General features: G+C 52.6%; 1 protein-coding gene across 1 annotated transcript; it reads right to left on the bottom strand.

Moving 5' to 3' along the window:
• Positions 1-1,230: 1,230 nt before the first annotated feature.
• On the bottom strand, positions 1,231-13,169 carry SFTPD (surfactant protein D). The gene is made up of 8 exons (XM_043596713.1): positions 13,070-13,169; positions 10,589-10,790; positions 5,887-6,003; positions 5,508-5,624; positions 5,096-5,212; positions 4,708-4,824; positions 4,009-4,092; positions 1,231-1,775 (listed from the first exon to the last, which is right to left on the bottom strand). The coding sequence occupies exons 2-8, from the start codon at positions 10,785-10,787 to the stop codon at positions 1,399-1,401; spliced, it is 1,128 nt and encodes a 375-aa protein (XP_043452648.1). The 5' UTR covers positions 10,788-10,790; positions 13,070-13,169; the 3' UTR covers positions 1,231-1,398.
• Positions 13,170-14,978: the final 1,809 nt, after the last annotated feature.

The raw sequence follows: 14,978 nt of genomic DNA, 5'->3' as shown, positions 1-14,978 counted from the left end.
GCTCAGGTCGTGATCTCGTGGTTCGTGGGATGGAGCCCCAAGTTGGGCTCTGCTGACAGTGCAGAGGCTGCTTGGGATTCTCTCTCTCTCTCCTCTCTCTGCCCCTGCCCTGTTCTCACTCTCTCTCAACATCAATAAACCAACATTAAAACAACGAAAATAACAACAAAAAAAAAAATTTTGCTGTTACTGTGTCAGTAAAATCAAACTAAGCTCCGACCTAAAAACGTACAGGCCAAAAGTATAAGCTTTGAGGTCAGTGTCCTTTGTCATGACCGAGCTGTAGCATTGATACTGACTGTGCCCATGTGTAAGTCCCTGCTCACTCTGTGTCCTGATTTTCACGTCCGCAAAATGAGGAGGCTCTGCTAGATTACCTCTGGCGCAAAGCAGGGAAAGGACATTCCTGCAACCGCCAGGCAAGAGGAGGGTTGGGGATAAATGTGAGCATGGCTGGACACCCTCCATGCCTGAGACCTCAGATGGAACTAGGTGGTGCGGATGGAACTCCCTCCTGTGAACCAAGAGGTGGTCGTATGACACAGAGAGAGAGAGAGAGAGAGAGAGAGAGAGGGAGATCCTGGGCCGTGCAAGGATGAGGACCAGTCTACTGGGCATAAGGCTGGGCAGCCAGGGGAGGCAGATGCTCCCTGCCAGGCGTCCATCCCACTGCTGCTTCCCCAGCCCCGGGCTTGAAGCCAGAGGCAGCCACTGAGGCCTGTCAGCCCAGGGGCCCCAGCTTGCGTTTGGCTAGAGGAGCCTGGAGTTCAGGGAGGGGCCCGGAAGAGGGATGTGCATGGGGGAGCTGTCAGGAGAAGGAATTCGAAGCCTTGGACAAAACGAGCTCCACTTGGAGAGTCCGGCCTGAAGAGAATGGAGAGCAGAGGCCAGCCCTGCACCATTAAGTGGTCAAGTGGGAGGAGAGAGGAGGAAAAGAGGTAGCTAGTTGGGTGAGACCAAGGCAAGCAAGAGTGCTGCCCTGGAAGCCCAGAGGAGGAAGAGTGAAGGTCCGGGGGCGGTCAGCTGGTCAAACATGGCTGACAGTTGGGGAAGGGGAGGAGGGGGGAAGGGAGAGGAGGAGGGAGGGGGAGGGGCCTAGAGGGGTCACCCGATTTTGCCACGGGGAGGTCTTGGGGACCCAAGTTTATCCCTTGCGACTGGGAAAGCAGCTGGCCCCTTCTTCCTCTGACAAGTCTCCCACGTGTGAAGCCATTTGACTCTGAGAGAGGCTTTCCGCAGGGACCTCCCCGACTGCTCTGTGGAGAAGCCCTGGCCAGCAGATGCGGCGCCATTTTATTGGGGCATCGGCAGCACACAGGTCTGGGCCCCCACTCGTTGGCCAGGCCCCCACTCGCTGGCCAGGCTCCCGGGTGGAGCACGGCCCCCCACCCCGGTGGCTCAGAACTCGCAGACCACCAGGCGCTGCTCTCCGCAGGCCTTGTCATTCCACTTGCCATTGGTAAAGATCTCCACACAGTTCTCTGCGCCGCCATTGTTGTTGGGCTCCCCTGGGGCCCAGTTGGAATAGACCAGGGGCTCCCCTGTGGGGTAGATGAACTTGCCTTCCGTCTTGATGTCGGTTATACTCAGGAAAGCAGCCTTGTTCTCAATTGTGACCAGCTGCTGCAGGGCGTCGTTCTCGGCCGCAGAGCGTGGGGAGGCCATCTGTCCCCCGGCCTGTATACACACCTGCTGTGCGTCCTCAAAACTCTTTTCAATACCTCCTGTCTTGAAGATCTTCTCCCCGACACCTCGGCCATTGGGGAAGAGCTCCACTAGGAGAAGAGGACAGTCAGGTTGGGGTTATGGCAGCACCAGGCCAGAGCTCCGGGACTCTGTGACCTTTGTGTGACAGCCCCCACCCGCCCCGCCCAGCACCCATGTGGGATATCAGGGCACCCGATAGGACAAAACTGAGGCACTTGCTTCCAGTGCACTGGCTTCACAATGCAGCCTGGGAGGAACGCCTGTGGTCCATAGTTATAGATGAGGACACTAGAGTCCAGAGAGGTTAAGTAAGGGGCCCGGAGTCACATACCCGTCAAATGTACGTTTAGGACTGAACCTTGTTTGCTGGGACGCTCGAGCTGGACCGTGCTCTTTCTGTTTCACCCCACGTTGTGTGCTGGGGTCAGTGGGAGTTGCAATGACTTTGGTGAGTGATGGCTGGGGCCGTTTCTGATGTGCGTGTGCTGGGGGTGGGGCAGGGGCATCTGAGAGCCTCACTGTGCTAATCTCTGCACTCACTGCAGCCCGGTGTTGGCCCCTCGGGATGCATGTGGGTGATGCCCCAGCCAGTCAGCCTCTCCAGGGTGCTGGGTGAGGGGATGAAGGCACCTGAGAGGTGGCAGGGGGCAGAGGGGATCAATTCTGGGAGAGCCCTGTTTGGGAATCGGAAGCCAGGTGTTCCACCCCATCCTGGCAATGACTGCTTAGGTGGAAAAAGGAAAGTTCCTTCCCTTTTCAGGGTTTCTAATTCCTCATTTCCGAAGCGGGGGTACGCTTCACAAAAACGTCAACTATGTGACATATCACGTGTCTAATCTTCCATCCCATCCCCATCCCTTTGGCTTTTGGGCTCAGGCACGGAAATCTTCAGGGCCCCCGAGAGGGCTGTGCCCTGGCCTCACTGGGCTGGTTAGACCTCAGGGTGCACCCCGACCCCCTGCCCTTCTCTGAGTAGCTTCAACTAGGGCTCGGGGGCAGATTCTCCACAGGCTCAGGACGGACGGCACTCAGAGCAGCCCTGGACAAGGTCAGTGCAAGAGTTCATGTGCCGCTACTGGGTTTTATGTTCCATGCATCTGGGTGGGCACACGTGTGCATACATGAACATGTCCCTGTATTTGTCTGGAGGTACATGGGAGTACTTACCGTCTGGACGTGTGCGCGTACGTATGCGTGCGCTCATGTATGTCATGGTGTGGGGTGAGTGATGGTATTTGAGTATACACATGTGGCTGGCATCTCTGGACATGCTCCACTTCGCAGCGGAGTGCAAAGGGGTGAGTGAACACATGTGCAAATTTGTTGTGGAGGGAGTGAGACATACCCAATACCTGAAACTCCCATCCTTGGTACTTAGGTACTTGGTACTTAGGTACTTAGGAGCCAAACCTGTGTCTTACCCAGTGAGGCCCCTTTAGGATCTACTCCTTTGGAAATCGCTTCTTTTTTTGGATGAGGGAGATTTGATGAATGATGGAGACCCAAAGCTGACATCAGGGAGAGGTGATGAGGAGGGCCAGTCAAGGACCAAGGTGGAGATTCCAAAAGGCACAGGGTACTCTGCATGATTCCAGGATTAGGAAGAATCCCTGATTTAAACACCCAGCAGTGTGCAGGGAGAGCCCAGCACTGGCTGGAGCCTAGAGGCGGCCAGTCCCCTTCCAGAACCATGGGCATGTCCAAGGTGACATACTTGATGGCCACATAGCAAGGCTAGGCCCCCACCAGCCTTGAACCCCGAGAGCAGCACCCCAGCCCCAGCCCTCAGGACAGTGTCTGGATTCTCTGCTGCCTTGGGCTGTGAAACAATATCTGGGTACCCACACGCCAGGTCCCACAGAGGTAAGAAATGCATCCTGGGTTGGATGTCCCCTGTCTATCACAGGGAGCAGCACAGGGCAGGCAGGAGTGAAGGTCTGTTGAACTGCACAGGTCTCAGGGCACTGATCGGGTCATAGGTGGCTGTGATGTGGGGGGGGGGGGCATCCTGGAGCCTGATAACCTCCACCAGGCTTCCATCACCCCCATTGAACTGGTGATATGGCCACACCCTCCTCTCTGTCTCTTGCATCTACTTCCAGATCCTGGAGTATAGGGCTGCCTGCTCTGTCTCAGCACTACTCTCAGCCCCAGACCCTGCCCCAGAGCCAGATCCGGCTCTAAATATGGTCCCAACCTGTTCCAATCCCAGACCCAGACCCAGCCAACTCCAAACCAAGGCCCAGGCCCAGTCGGAGGCCTAGCCTTGGTGCCTGGCTCAATTCGGATCCAGGGACATACCTTTCCTATACTGAGAGAAGGCATTCTGGAGGTGTCGGACCTGTCCACGTAAGGTCTCCACCTGCTGCCTCAGAGCAGTGATGTCTGCAGAAGAGAGAGGTCAAGTGAAGGCAAGCCCAGCATAGCCTGGGATCAGCTCAGAGCTTGGGCCTTAAGGGAAAGGTACCCAGCTGCAGGCACATATAGGGGACGGGATAAGGAGCTGGGACCAGGCCCTAGCAAGCCCACATCCACTAACACAACTAGCCCCTGTTGCCCCCAGATTTCCTATACTTCTATGAACAAACTGTCCCCGGAGCAGGTCCCTGCACATCACTGACACTGAACCCTGTGAAAATTTAACTCCATATTCTGGGGATCTCATAGCACCTTCTTTGGGGGGGGGGCAGGAATATACTTTCATCAGTACTTCCTGTCCACTGGGTTATTTGATAGTCAGAGCTATCCTTTGAATTGGGAAGGGAGCTGTGTTTTCTCCAGTGATCGAATGGAAAAGCTGCTCAGAGCTGCCCTCCTGTGAGTAAGAGTCTAAAACCAGAGCCTCATTCCCCTGCCTCCCTGCCCTCTAGCGTCCCTGCTTCCCACCCACTCCCTGCGGTTAATGGGGCCGAAATAGGCTGTCCTGAGATAAAGAAGGCCACCTCCCTCCCCCTGTCCCCACCCTGTGGCAGCTCCCAGATCTAGCAGATGCTGCCTTACCAGGAAGCCCGCTCTCTCCCTTTGCTCCTTTGTCCCCAGGAGCACCTCTGTCCCCCTTCGGTCCTGCGGGCCCTTTGGCACCTGGAAGTCCTGGCGGACCCGTGGCTCCAGCAGACCCTGGGATCAGAGAAGAACTGGGTGAGCTCTGTATCCACTTTCCAGCATTGTCACCCTCCCGAGACATGGGCTGTCCACCTGTGGTCCCCCCTCCCCGATACAGACTGCTCCCAGAACCCAGCCATGCACCCTCCTTGGACATAGACTTTCCCTACCACCCAGTAACACCAGCTCCAACTTGATGAGTGGCAGTGGGGGAGGGGTGGCCATCACCAGCATCAGGCATGCACAAGGGAACCGGAGCCCCATCCTAGCTCCTTCCATCACTCACCCACTGCCCCAGCATTTCCAGCGGCTCCACGCTCACCAGGGGCACCTCTCTCTCCTTTAACCCCTGGGGGGCCTCTCGGCCCTGCAGAGCCCTGCATGCCAGGCACACCCCCATCTCCTGAGGAAGGAACAAATTGGAGCAAAAGCTGCCGAGAGTGGACTTTTCAGCCTTCGCTCCAAGGGGAGAGAGAACCGGTGAGAAGGTCCTGCTTACTGGCCGGGGTTCCTCCGCGGAGGCGAGCAGGAAAACGCAGTCAACGTGGGAATGTGGGGGAGAAGGGGCCACGACAAGGCCTGCCCAGCGCTGATGGTCTGGGCATTTCCCGGCACTCGAGCCGGCCTTGGGTCACACCCTGGACTGTGCCGTATTCCTCCCTTCTCCGTCCCAGACCGGCCACCTACCAACCACCTACCTTTGGGCCCAGCCTCTCCTTTGGGGCCTGGTGTGCCTTGAGGTCCTACATTTCCCTGCTTCCCTGAGGGACCCTCTCTGCCAGCTGGACCAGGCGTACCTCGAGGTCCCGGAGGTCCTGGGGGAAAGGACCAGCATGGTCAGTGACACTAAATCCTGCTGGAAGTGGGAGCGTCCGAAGAGAGGAGAGCAGTGATAGAAGTCAAGAGAGGCAGCATCGTCATAAAAGGTGATGTCAACAGGAGTTCAGTCTCCCCTGCAATAACCCGGTACCACCTTCAGAACAACCTTCTTCCTTCTTCCTGGGGTGGGATCTGTGAATATCTACTGGCATGTTCTAGAGGCTGCAGCACCACCTGCTGGAATGCCCAGCTGCTCACCAGATGGTCCAGAGTCTCCCTTTGGTCCAGGCTCTCCAGCAGAGCCATTCTCCCCTTTGGGCCCAACTGGGCCAGCCGGTCCAGGCGTCCCCACTCTCCCTACAGCTCCTGGCGAACCTGTAGCAGCAGAAGAAATGGGCACAAACCTTAGGCCCAGAGACGAGCCAGCTGCGTGCACGGTCGGGCCCCTTGCATTCCTTCAGGGTTCTACAGGGTGTAGACGTCCCACTTCCACACTCCTTGGTACAGTGGTGATCCAGGAAATGGGTGTCCACACCCCTATTTTACAGGTGAGAAACCAGGCTTGCTGGAGCTGGCTGTGAACTCAAGCCAAGACCCATCTGACTTTCCATGCAGGGCACCTCCCCCTGCCCCAAGACCACAGTATATACAGCAGGCAGTCTTAGCCTTGATTTAGCCTTGATCATGGACTCCTTGTTCTCCCCTTCCCAGAACCAGAGTTTATGTCAGAAATGACACCTGGCACCGATCATCAGGGAAATGCAGATCGAGACCACAATGAGATGTCACCTTACCCCTGTTAGAATGGTTATTAGCAAAAAGACAAGAGATAACAAGTGTTGATTAGGATGTGGAGAAAAGGGAACCCCTCGTGCGCTATTGATGGGAACGTAAATCGGTGCAGCCACTGTGGAAAACAGAATGAAGGGTCCCCAAAAAATTAAAAATAGAGTTTTACACTCAGTTCTGTTCATTTGGTAATTCTTTTGTTGTTGTTGTTGTTGTTGTTTGTTTTTTGTGTTTTTACTGAGGTGAAATTCACGTAATATAACATTAGCCTGTTGTAAAGTATACCATTGATTGGCAGTTAGCACATCCGCAGTGGTGTGCAATTAGTTCAAAATCACTTCGTCACCCAAAAAAAAACCCATAGCCACTAAGCCATCATCCCCAACCTCCCCTCTCCCCAGCCCCTGGATAGCACTACTCTGCTTTCTGTCTCTATTTCCTATTTTGGACATTTCATATAAATGGAATCAGACAATAGATGACCATTTATGTCTGGCTGTTTTAACTCAGAGTGACATTTTTGAGGTCCATCCACTTGGCAGTGTGTCTCAGGGTTTCATTCTTTTGTGTGGCTGAGTAGTATTCCACTGTGTGGACAGAACCCGTCTTGTTCATCCACTCATCAGTTGATGGACATCTGGGCTGTTCCCATCTCTAGGCTGTTGGGAATAAAGCTGTTATGAACATTCATGTGCAAAAAGAGAAGGAATGACACCTGACAGGTGCCGCTGACTTGTTCATTCACTCATCTGTTCACTGAGAAACCATCTGTGGAATATAACCGGGCAAGATGCAAATATTAGCATCAGAACCCGGTCTGCAAGAGATTTGCAATAGGATTTTGAACGGTGAGGCACAAGTAATGAGTGAGGAAGAAGATTCGCAAGATGCCCCTTGTCCTGCCACATCATCACCCCACCCCAGTGCACACACATATGGCCAGAGCTGTCTTCCTGAGGGAGCAAATGGGACTTCAGGGTGAGGAGGCTTTAGAGAGACTCGCAGAGGGAAGAGGACATGTCAGACTTGGAGACTTGTGCTCCAGGAGGGGCCAGGCCTGCCTGGGTAACACTGTGCTGGTGGTGGGGTGGGTGCCTGTGATGGGTGACTGAGAGGCTCTGTGCTGGGCATTGTATCCTGCCTGTAGTTATGATCCTCACCAGGAATGAAATGGAAGCATGGAGGGTTACAGGATGGGCCCCTCACCCCATATCCAATAGGGCATCATGCTGGGCAGAGATGTCCCATCCCTAGGCTGAGGTCCCCTTGGGCTCCACCCTGGCTGGGATGGCAGCCGGTAGAAAGAGTGTTAGAGGTCTCCCATCCATGGTGTAGAAGTCCTGGAGACCATGAAAGGACTCCCTCTTCAACAGCAAGCACCCATGCCTCCCGAAGCGCTAATTTTGCATCCCGGTGTCCCCCAAAGGCCAGCCTTGTGACTTAACGCCACCTGAAGTGAAGCTTTGTGGACCCGCAGTCTGGCCAGTCTGAACTGCACTAAATTCCTCCTTTCCTTACATCTTACAGTCACTCATTCCACAAGTACTCACTCGAAACTTCTACTGTGCACAAGATACCATCGGCAATGAGGGGACACAACAGTGAAAAAAGCAGACACAACATCAGATCCCTCTTTCTCTTGGGGCTGAAACCCAACTGCACAGAGACAGATCATAAAAATTAAAATGTACAACATATGGTTTATTAGAGCAGAATAAGTGCCAATGAGGAAAAATAAAGCACAGAGAGTGTCAGAAGGCGGGGGTAGTGTCTTCTAAGTAGGGTGGTCAGAGACAGACTCGTGGAGAAGGTGGTCTGTAAGCAAGGCCGTGAAGGAGCCGAGGAGTGACCCACAGGGACAGCTATGGGAAGAGCAGTGATAGGGCCCTGGGGTGGCAGGGGGCTGGATGTGGTTAGGGACCAGCAAGGAGCCAGTGTGGCCAGAGGAGTATGCAAGGGTGAAGAGTGTCCTTGTGAGCTGCTGAGGGGTGTGTGGTTCTCCGGGAGATACATTCCTATATACACCAAATCCTTCTGGGCAGGAATCTTGGAGATGCTGAGGAATAAGAGGACTGTCCCTGGAAATACAGGCTGCAAAGCAGTGCGGGGTCTTACTGGACCTCCATGATACACCTGAGGCATTACCGCATTGAGCCCGCTCCACCCCCTACCTCTGCTCAAGGCTCTCTTCTCTCGGGCTTATCTTGTCCTTTACAGCAGGTTCTTGGAACCCTGTGCATCAAAATCTGCAGGGGACATTGTCACAAGGGCAGACTCTGGCCCCAGTCAGACTTACATGGGTCAGGATTTTGAGATGCTCCAAGCTTGCTAGGAAATTCTCAGACCCATAATGGTTGAGTGACTAACGCGCCTGCAATTCAGGAGCCAGAGTGCAGCCTGGTCCCCTGGCCCATCTGTGCATGGTTCTGTCTCCAAGCACCAACCCAAGGCCGGGTTTGGAATGTGCATGGGGTGAACCACCTGCAGAAGAGAGGGAGGTCTCAGCCACACTCTATGCTTAGGCTCACAGTGTGACCATAGGAAAGGGCCCCCCAGGATTCAATTCAGGGCTCCTTTGAGAGCTAGAGAGAGCGGGGATTCTCCAAGATGCTGACACCTTGAATACGCCTTCCGAGTTCACTTCCAGGGGCCTTGCCTGAGCCCCGGGCCATTCATGTCGGTAGCCACTTTCTGTCTGTAAAGGACAGATAGGTACTCACTTGTCCCTTATCTTACAAAGCCTGGGGATGCTACCTATTCTTTCCAACCTAAATGTTGTTAGTTTCCTTCCTCCCCAACCAAAATGCCAACTCCCAAAAGATAAAGACCACGGTTGATAGCTCCATAGCCCTAGCCCAGAACCTGGGGGTCCCTTGTCCTAAATGCTGGCTCACTGAATTCTGACTCCTTGCCACTGGACCCAGATCCTCCCCTACGGGACAGTACTTCTCAGATGATTCCCTTAAAGAATCAGTACCTGTGGAAACCTCACGAGAATTCACCCAATTGGTCCAGCAGAAAGATGTAACTTTATCCTAACAACCTGGCAAAAAAGAAAGCCTTGGCTCCGTTATTTGTCACTATGTAGTAGATATTATTCCCATTTATAGATGAGCAAACTGAGACTCAGGGGCACTGGCTTGTCCCAGGGTGGGTCCCTGCTGTAGAAATGGAGCTGGTAGTCAAGCACAGATCTGTCTGATGCAGAAGCCCGTGTCCTCTCCCCTCCAGACTGGGTGTCATTTAGCCTCTCCGTGTCACAATTTTCCTACCTGTCAAATGAGATTCCTATGTTCCCTGTAAGCCTTCTGGTAGGATTAAATGAATTACTCAGTGAACGCCCAAGCACAAGGCTGGACAAAGGAATGTGAGCTCCCTTTCACTCTCTCTGTAATGTATTAGGACAGATCCTTGTGATCAGATCTGAGTATGGGGTCACAGAACCTCATTCTTTCCCGTCCTTCATGACTATTGAAAAAAAAATATATTTTAAAATTTGAATTCAAGTTACTTAACATACAGTGGAGTCTGGGCTTGGGGAGCAGAACCCAATAATTCATCTGTTACGTTGAACCCCCAGTGCTCATCCCGACAAGTGCCCTCCTTAATGCCCGTCACCCATTTAACCCATCCCTCCACACACCTCCCCTCCAGCAACCCTCAGTTTCTTCTTTGTATTTAAGAGTCTCTTGTGGTTTGCCTCCCTCTCAGTTTTTATCTTATTTTTCCTTTCCTTCCCCTGTGTTCATCTGTTGTGTTTCTCAAATTCCACATATGAGTCAAGGCATATGATACTGAAAATATTTGACACCCTGCACCGACCCTATTTAATCCAGGCGACCAACTGTTAAGTCCTGGAGCAGGGTTCTGGAGAGCCACAGATTCGATTTACCCACCATTTCCTCATTTTGGGAGTGGGAGGAAGGAGAAGGTGCCAAAGAAGGAGACAAGGCAGCTGGCAATGGAGGGAGGCACCTGGGGGCTCAGAGCAGCATTTTCCAATCGGTAAGGCAGTGTTTCAGATGGACCAAACATCTGGGGGAAACCCATCCGCTCAGGAAGAAGTCCACCTCTGAGCCTTCCATAGCAGAACATCCCAGTACTTCTGGGTTGGTTACAATTCCAATGCCCACCCCTTTCCACTAGGACAAGCCAGTGGTCCCAGCTCTACCTGGATCCCCCTTCTCGCCCCGGGGGCCCTCTCTCCCATCCCGTCCATCGCGACCAGGCAGGCCGTTCTCCATGGGGCTACACATGACCAAGGTGCAGGCGCTGGCTGCTGTTCTCTGGAAATAGGTCTTCATTTCTGTTCCCAGTGACCTCAGGGGCTGTGTGAGCAGCATCAGCACGGAGAGAGAGAGGAGAAGCATGGCCTAGGCAGGTGAACAGAACGAGAAAGGGCATGTTCTTGGTCCCAGGACATGGGTTAGGGCTTGGTCCAGCTCCTGAAGGTCAGGAGAAGCACCTCCCCACCTGCCCTCCCTCCATGGGGCTGAGAGAAGCAAGTCTCCCAAAGCAGTTTAGGGACCAGGTGGGCATATGGTCTGGTCTGGGAAAGCATGAGTTACCCAGCTGGAACTCAACCATAAGTTCGCAGGAGAATCCACCTATTCTCAAATGCCCGTGTTGTCCTTTCTTGTGACTTCCCTTGGGGACTGCCGTCGGCACAGGGGTAGGATGTAGAAATCCTCACTGAGGCCACATGTCACATCAGGAAGGATTCACTGGGTGCTTCCGGGAAGGACCTTTCCCGTCTTTGGACCTTCAGCTCCCTGTCTATACCGTCAAGGTGGTTGGCTTAGCTCTGACAAGGCAACCCCCTTTCCTCTCACTTGCTGCCTTGGATGGACTAACACTCTTGCTGTCTGCAGTGCGGTTCTGGAAAGGAGCTAGGATCCTGAACGCTTAGTGATGTCTGTCCTGAGCACAGGATGGGTGTGTGGTTGCGTGTTTTCCAAGCGATTTGCCATCCCTGGACTGGACACCATCTCCATGAGGAAATTCACACGCAGAACCCAAGTGAAAGTTCTCAGAGAAGCTAACTTAGCAGCTGGAGAGCCCCTGGGGCATGCGGCATTCTGCTCCGACCACCTAAAAGAACTTGAGAGAAAGGCCCTCATGGAGGAAAGGGCCACGTGAGGTGGGTTCAGTCAAGGGAAGGCTAGTTCAGGGATAGGGAGAGCAGATGTCCAATAGGGCGTCCAGGCACCATCTGATTGGGACTTAGGGACTAAGTGAGACCGGGGCAGGTACAGGGCCTCGGTCACCTCCACTATTGGACTTCTTTCCTCTCTCAGAGAGAAACGGTAAGGTTATGAGCATGGGAAGAGTTTGTGGGAGTGGCAGAGGCTAGGGACAAAGCCTGGGGGACACGTGCAAAGGAGAAGGGGGTCACCAGGCAGGCTGAGGTGGTGGCAGGGGAGGGGCTTTCCTGGCCAGAGAAGTGCCTTCTCCAGGTTGCTGGTGACCCTGGGCTGGACGATCCCTATTTTGCAGGAGGCTCTTTCAGTTGTGAATTCACCACCTGCCTGGGCTTCCTGGGAATCTCTAGAAACACCCAGGTGAGCTCCCTTATTGCGCAGAGGCTCAGTCATGAGCACTGAAGGACCCAGGCCAGAACGAGGGCATTGTCCCCTGGTCCGCAGCTACAGCACCTCTGGGGCTCTGCGCCCCGAATCGGAGGAAGAATGATAAACAATCGACATTCTGCCCAGCAGCTCAAGGCACCAGCACCCACTGTAGCCAGAAGGGGCCGTGAAGAGAGGTGACTCACAGGTTTTCAGACCCACGATTCAGACGCGGCATCTTAGCTGGGGCTACGGAGGGAGTGGGCAGAGCTGCAGCCCCCTCAGCCCACGGTGTCCACGCCAAGCTTTCTGATTCAGATTTTATTGAGAAAAAAAAAATGACTCCTCTGAAAACTGGTTGGAAAATTAGTGACTTAGCCCAGTCAGTCTCTTTTTTAAAGTAAAGATGTGAGGCTAAGGGAGAAGCATGAATGTCCACGTCCTACAGGCAGTTGGTACCCGGATGGGCTTAAAATTGTGGTCTGTTTCGGGGCGCCTGGGTGGCGCAGTCGGTTGAGCGTCCGACTTCAGCCAGGTCACGATCTCGCGGTCCGTGAGTTCGAGCCCCACGTCAGGCTCTGGGCTGATGGCTCGGAGCCTGGAGCCTGTTTCCGATTCTGTGTCTCCCTCTCTCTCTCTGCCCCTCCCCCGTTCATGCTCTGTCTCTCTCTGTCCCAAAAATAAATAAACGTTGAAAAAAAAATTTTAAAAAAAATTGTGGTCTGTTTCTCCTCTACCACCCTCCTTTCTAAAGAAATCAGGAATGGAGGGGAACAAGAGAGAAGTTGAAACTGACTGTTCCCCTGGGGCTTCCAGACAATGGCATCTGGCATCTGGGTGGGTATCATCCAACTGACCGCCTTCCACAGCCCGGAGAGCAAATCTCCCACTGAGCATAGGGAGCAGTGAGGGGCGAAAGAGCACTCCTCATCGCCTCACCCCGTCCCCCACCTTTCACACTTCCTAGACCAGAACAGACCAGACCCTGCCTCCACAGCACCAGTTGGATAAACCAGCCATATGGGCGGAGAGATATTCATCGGGCATTGAAAAAAAACAAAATGAAGGCAAGTATAGAGACTCACAGATGCTGCCTCTCGGACTCCAGGATCTCCAGGCAAATTAGCCTTTCCTTGGCAGGCACTGGCTATTTATGCCTGCCCTGTCACCTGAGCTGCCCAGCCCTGGTCTTTGAAGAGCTCTTTTCAAGAAGTGGGGCCATTTCTTCCTTGTTGACTCACTCTCACCCCACTTGGGTTCTGGAAACCTGCCACTGATATTCATAACACTGCACACATATCACCTTAAATGTTATACGGCACTCTCAGTCCGTGATCTCACCTGTACCTCCCTAGAGCCCTGTGAGTTAAATGGCATTATTAGTGTCTGTATTTTACAGATGTCCGAAAATCTGAGCTCCAGAGAAGACCGGCAAGCGGCACAATGATCTACGTCTATTGTCAATGCGCCCCGCGTCTGCAGATTCCAAGATCCAGGACCTGCTGTGCCCCCTTCTCTTCCTCCTTCACCTCAACTTTACTGCCCAGATATTGGGAAAGAGCTGGCAGTTCCTTGGCATATCCGGGCAGGGGTGGGGCAAGTGGAGGGGCTGTGGAGGCTGCAGCCTGTGGGGCCACTCTTGCAGGGTCACTCTTTCGCTTCCTACTTTAGATCTTGGAGACACCCCCACTTGCCTTTTAGGGGATGGCCTTCCCTTAACTTCCTTGACCTTATCTCCCACCTTCTTGGCTGGAGCTTGCCCTGTGCATTGCTCAGGTGACCAGTTTGGACTCCTGAGTTGCTGGTACACTGTTGTAGCCATGTCCAAAGAAACTCTAATGTCCAGTTGCCCACCCTCCTGCCTTTGATAGCAAAGGACGTCTCTGCTTGCTTCTAGATTCTTGTGTCTTTATCTCTTGCATGAATTCTTTTCCTAGATCCACATGCCAGCATCCCCATGTGTCCAAGCTTCTCTTTTGGCCCCTCCATTGGTGGTGCTGATTTGTTTTTGGCTTCTGATGCTCCTGTGGCGTCCCCTTGTGTACTGCTGAATCTATAATGCTTCAATTCATAGGGAAAGGTCTTCTGTTTCCTATGCTGAATTTTTTTCTTTGAGGCAGGATCCATAATAGAGCTACCTGAGCCCCTAATGACAGAACTCTTTCATTATTAACACACAGCCCTCTCCATTCTAGGATGTTCATGTGCTCCTAGAGATCTAGATCAGCATGGGATTCCATTTCTCTCCCCAAATTTGGCAAGGTTTTTTTTTTCCATCACTATTTCTTTAAATAGACTTTGTTTCTCCATCTAGCTCTCTTTCTTAAGATTCCCCCAATGCATATATTATTTCTTTTGATGATGTCCCATAGATCCTATAGGCTTACTTACTTACTTACACTTTTTTTTCCCTTCTCTGACTGGGTAATTTCAAAAGATCTACCTTCAAGTTCACTGATTTGTTCTTATACTTGGCCAAGTTTTTTGTTGAATCTCTTGAATTATTCAGGTCAGCCATTGTATTCTTCAGAGCTAGGATTTGATTGGGTTTTTTTTTGTTTGTTTGTTTTGTTTTTTGGGTCTGACTCCATATCAAGGGCAACAAAAGCAAAAATAAACAATTGGGACTGCATCAAACTAAAAAGGTTCTGCATCGTGAAAGAAACCATCGACAAAACTAAAAGACAAACTACTAAATGGGGGAGGATATTTGCATATGATATATCTGATAAGGAGTTCATATCCAAAATATATAAAGAACTCATGCAACTCAATAACAAAAAAACCCCACAATCCAATGAAAAAATGGGCAGAGGATCTGAATAGACATTTTCCCAAAGATGACATACAGGTAACCGACAAGTACATGAAAAGATGCTCAACATCACTCATCATTAGGGACATGCAAATCCAAACCACAATGAGATACCACCCGACACCTGTTAGAAAGGTTAGTGTCGGGGCGCCTGGGTGGCGCAGTCGGTTAAGCGCCCG

The sequence above is a fragment of the Prionailurus bengalensis genome, chromosome D2, assembly GCF_016509475.1.
Source record: "Prionailurus bengalensis isolate Pbe53 chromosome D2, Fcat_Pben_1.1_paternal_pri, whole genome shotgun sequence".
NCBI classification, from domain to species: Eukaryota; Metazoa; Chordata; class Mammalia; order Carnivora; family Felidae; genus Prionailurus; species Prionailurus bengalensis.
This window is presented reverse-complemented; position numbering and strand designations above follow the sequence as displayed.

What these genes read in the sequence shown, in the direction of transcription:
- SFTPD (XM_043596713.1), bottom strand. Translation starts at nt 10,787, where the DNA reads ATGCTTCTCCTCTCTCTCTCCGTGCTGATGCTGCTCACACAGCCCCTG. An exon ending in GGGCGAGAAGGGGGATCCAG is followed by an intron (nt 6,004 to 10,588) that starts GTAGAGCTGGGA and finishes CTGCTGCTACAG; the next exon opens with GTTCGCCAGGAGCTGTAGGG. An exon ending in AGGAGAGGCTGGGCCCAAAG is followed by an intron (nt 5,213 to 5,507) that starts GTAGGTGGTTGG and finishes TTCCTTCCTCAG; the next exon opens with GAGATGGGGGTGTGCCTGGC.